At 39.4% G+C, this 2502-nt stretch overlaps 1 protein-coding gene across 1 annotated transcript; it reads left to right on the top strand.

The window, feature by feature from the left end:
* Positions 1–707: 707 nt before the first annotated feature.
* LOC103607963 (olfactory receptor 6M1-like) lies at positions 708–1649 on the top strand. The gene has a single exon (XM_008592410.1). The coding sequence runs from the start codon at positions 708–710 to the stop codon at positions 1647–1649; it is 942 nt and encodes a 313-aa protein (XP_008590632.1).
* The last annotated feature ends 853 nt before the right edge of the window (positions 1650–2502 follow it).

Genomic DNA, 2502 nt, shown 5'->3' with positions numbered 1-2502 from the left:
CCTCTTAGTTTTAAGAGATTGATTGTTAGTATACAAAAGTAGTATCTCTTAATTTGAAGAGATTGGTTGTTAGTATACAAAAATAACCTGTGTCCAACTGGATAGTTACACTGATACTCAACACATAGTATGAATAACAAAAGTGAGTGGAGGCAAATATAGATTCCATCTCATTTGACTGTCCTGGCCAGTTTTCAGTTTCTGCTCTTTGATTTAGCAGATACCTTCAAAGTTGAAATAACTTTGAGAAAAGTAACTCAACTTTTATTAACACTCTCTTTCTCCATTTTCCAAATTATTGACTGCATTCTCAATTAAGTATGTCTCCTTCTTAGGCACAGAACTTATCTGGGGAAATAGTAGATCAGGAAAAGCAAAAAAGAGACAGGAAGGAGCACTGTATAAAAGAGAAGAAAATTATAAAGACTAGAACTTGAAGGGACCATGGAGATAACTTCATTCAATCAAAAGTGATTAAATGTGAGAATACTAAGGTTAAAAGAAGCAATGTCATTTATCAAAGTCCCACATTTCTCAGGATCAGAGGCAGAATGAGAATAACTCTTGACTCCTCATGCAAAGCTTTTTCCATTTCATTCTTGTCACAGATATTGAGAGCTGAAAACTTATTTAGGCTGACTTTCATCTCTATATTGTATTATTTTTTTCAGATACTTGCTGCCCACTAGCCATTGCAGGCAATGGACATGCAAAATCAAACGACAGTGACTGAATTTACCCTGACTGCCTTCCCTGTTCTTCAGAAGCTTCAGATTTCCCTTTTTGTTGTCCTCTTTTTTACTTACGTGCTTACCCTAACAGGAAACATTGTCATCATTTCCCTAATATGGTCCGATAATCGCCTCCAAACCCCAATGTACTTCTTCCTCAGTAATTTGTCATTTGTGGACATTTTGTACACTACCTCAGTTACCCCAAAGCTGTTAGCCTGTCTCCTACAGGACAGGAAAACCATATCCTTTGCTGGCTGCATCATCCAAACATACTTCTTTTTTTTCTTGGGGACAGTGGAGTTTATCCTTTTGGCAGTGATGTCCTTTGACCGCTACGTGGCCATCTGTAACCCCCTGCGCTACCCCATCATCATGAACAGCAGGGTCTGCCTCCTGCTGGTTCTGGGCTGCTGGGTGGGAGCCTTCCTGTCTGTGCTGTGTCCAACTATTGTGGTCTCCAGACTGCCTTTCTGTTATAAGGAAATTGGTCACTTCTTCTGTGACATCGCCCCTCTGCTACAGGTGGCCTGTATAGACATTCACTTCCTTGAGGTGATAAACTTCCTCTTATCTTCCCTCGTCCTCCTGACCTCGCTGGTGCTCACCACAGTGTCCTACACCTACATCATTTCTACCATCGTGCGCATCCCCTCAGCCCAAGGACGTCAGAAGGCCTTTTCCACCTGTGCTTCTCACATCACTGTTGTCTGCATTGCCTACGGGAGCAACATCTTCATGTATGTGAGGCCCAGCCAGAGTCACTCACTGGATTTTGACAAGGTGACAGCCGTCCTCACCACAATGGTGACCCCTCTTCTGAATCCCTTCATTTACAGTCTAAGAAACGAAAAGGTTAAGGAAGTCTTGAAAGAAGCAATCGACAAAATTATGTCTCTATTGCATGAGAGAATTTGAAACCTTAATGAAGTTTCTTTGCTCAGAATGGTTATTCTCAACTCTGACTCAGTATGGAGGAACACATGCTTGAAGACCAGAACATCAAAGATAGATAGGAAGGTGTGACGAGGTTTGTTGCCTCATCAGAGGCAAAGAAAGTCAAGGTCCAGAGGAGACAATTCAGCCATGAAGAAAATAACATGTTCTGAACACTATTACATGGGTTAATAAAAATACTGAGCTAAAATCCTAAAACCTGAATTTTAAGTCAGGCTTTATCATTTTTTCATCAGGTGGCACTTAGCCTATCTGATCTTTAGTTTTCTCATTTATAAAGTGAGGAATACTGTTGTGCTTTTTCTTTTCATTTTTGTTATTGTTGGCTTAACCAAGATAGTCTAAAAAAGGCAACCACATATAATTAAAAACACTTTGCTGGGTCTTTTCAGATATTCCAAGATGATTGGCTCATCCTTAACAGTTAAATACTGTAGATAATAATAACAACAACAACAACAACAAGGAAGAGGAGTAACATCACTTAGGGTCTGTACAGTGTACTTAATACATGTATGTCTCATTTAATATTCCTAATAACTTTGAGAAGCTGATATTACCTCCACTTTACAGGTGTAAAAACCGAGGTGTACAGTGGTTAAGCATCTTGCCCCAAACTACACCACTGGTAAGTGACAAAAATTTAGAGTATTTGAACTCTAGTCTCTATTAGCACCTCACTATATCATAGTGTGAAAGAGGAAGAAACTTAGGAGGGAAAATCATAGTAAGTGAAATAAGCCAGGCACAGAAAGAGAAGTACTGTATGTTCTCACTCAAGAGTGGGAACTAAAATTATAAACATATAAGTGAA

The sequence above is a fragment of the Galeopterus variegatus genome, unplaced genomic scaffold (genome assembly GCF_000696425.1).
Source record: "Galeopterus variegatus unplaced genomic scaffold, G_variegatus-3.0.2 Scaffold7900, whole genome shotgun sequence".
NCBI classification, from domain to species: Eukaryota; Metazoa; Chordata; class Mammalia; order Dermoptera; family Cynocephalidae; genus Galeopterus; species Galeopterus variegatus.
Note: the sequence above shows the minus strand (reverse complement) of the source record. Positions and strands in the feature narration are given on the sequence as shown.

Excerpts from the sequence above, each read along its gene's own strand:
- LOC103607963 (XM_008592410.1), top strand. The coding sequence starts at position 708 with ATGCAAAATCAAACGACAGTGACTGAATTTACCCTGACTGCCTTCCCT.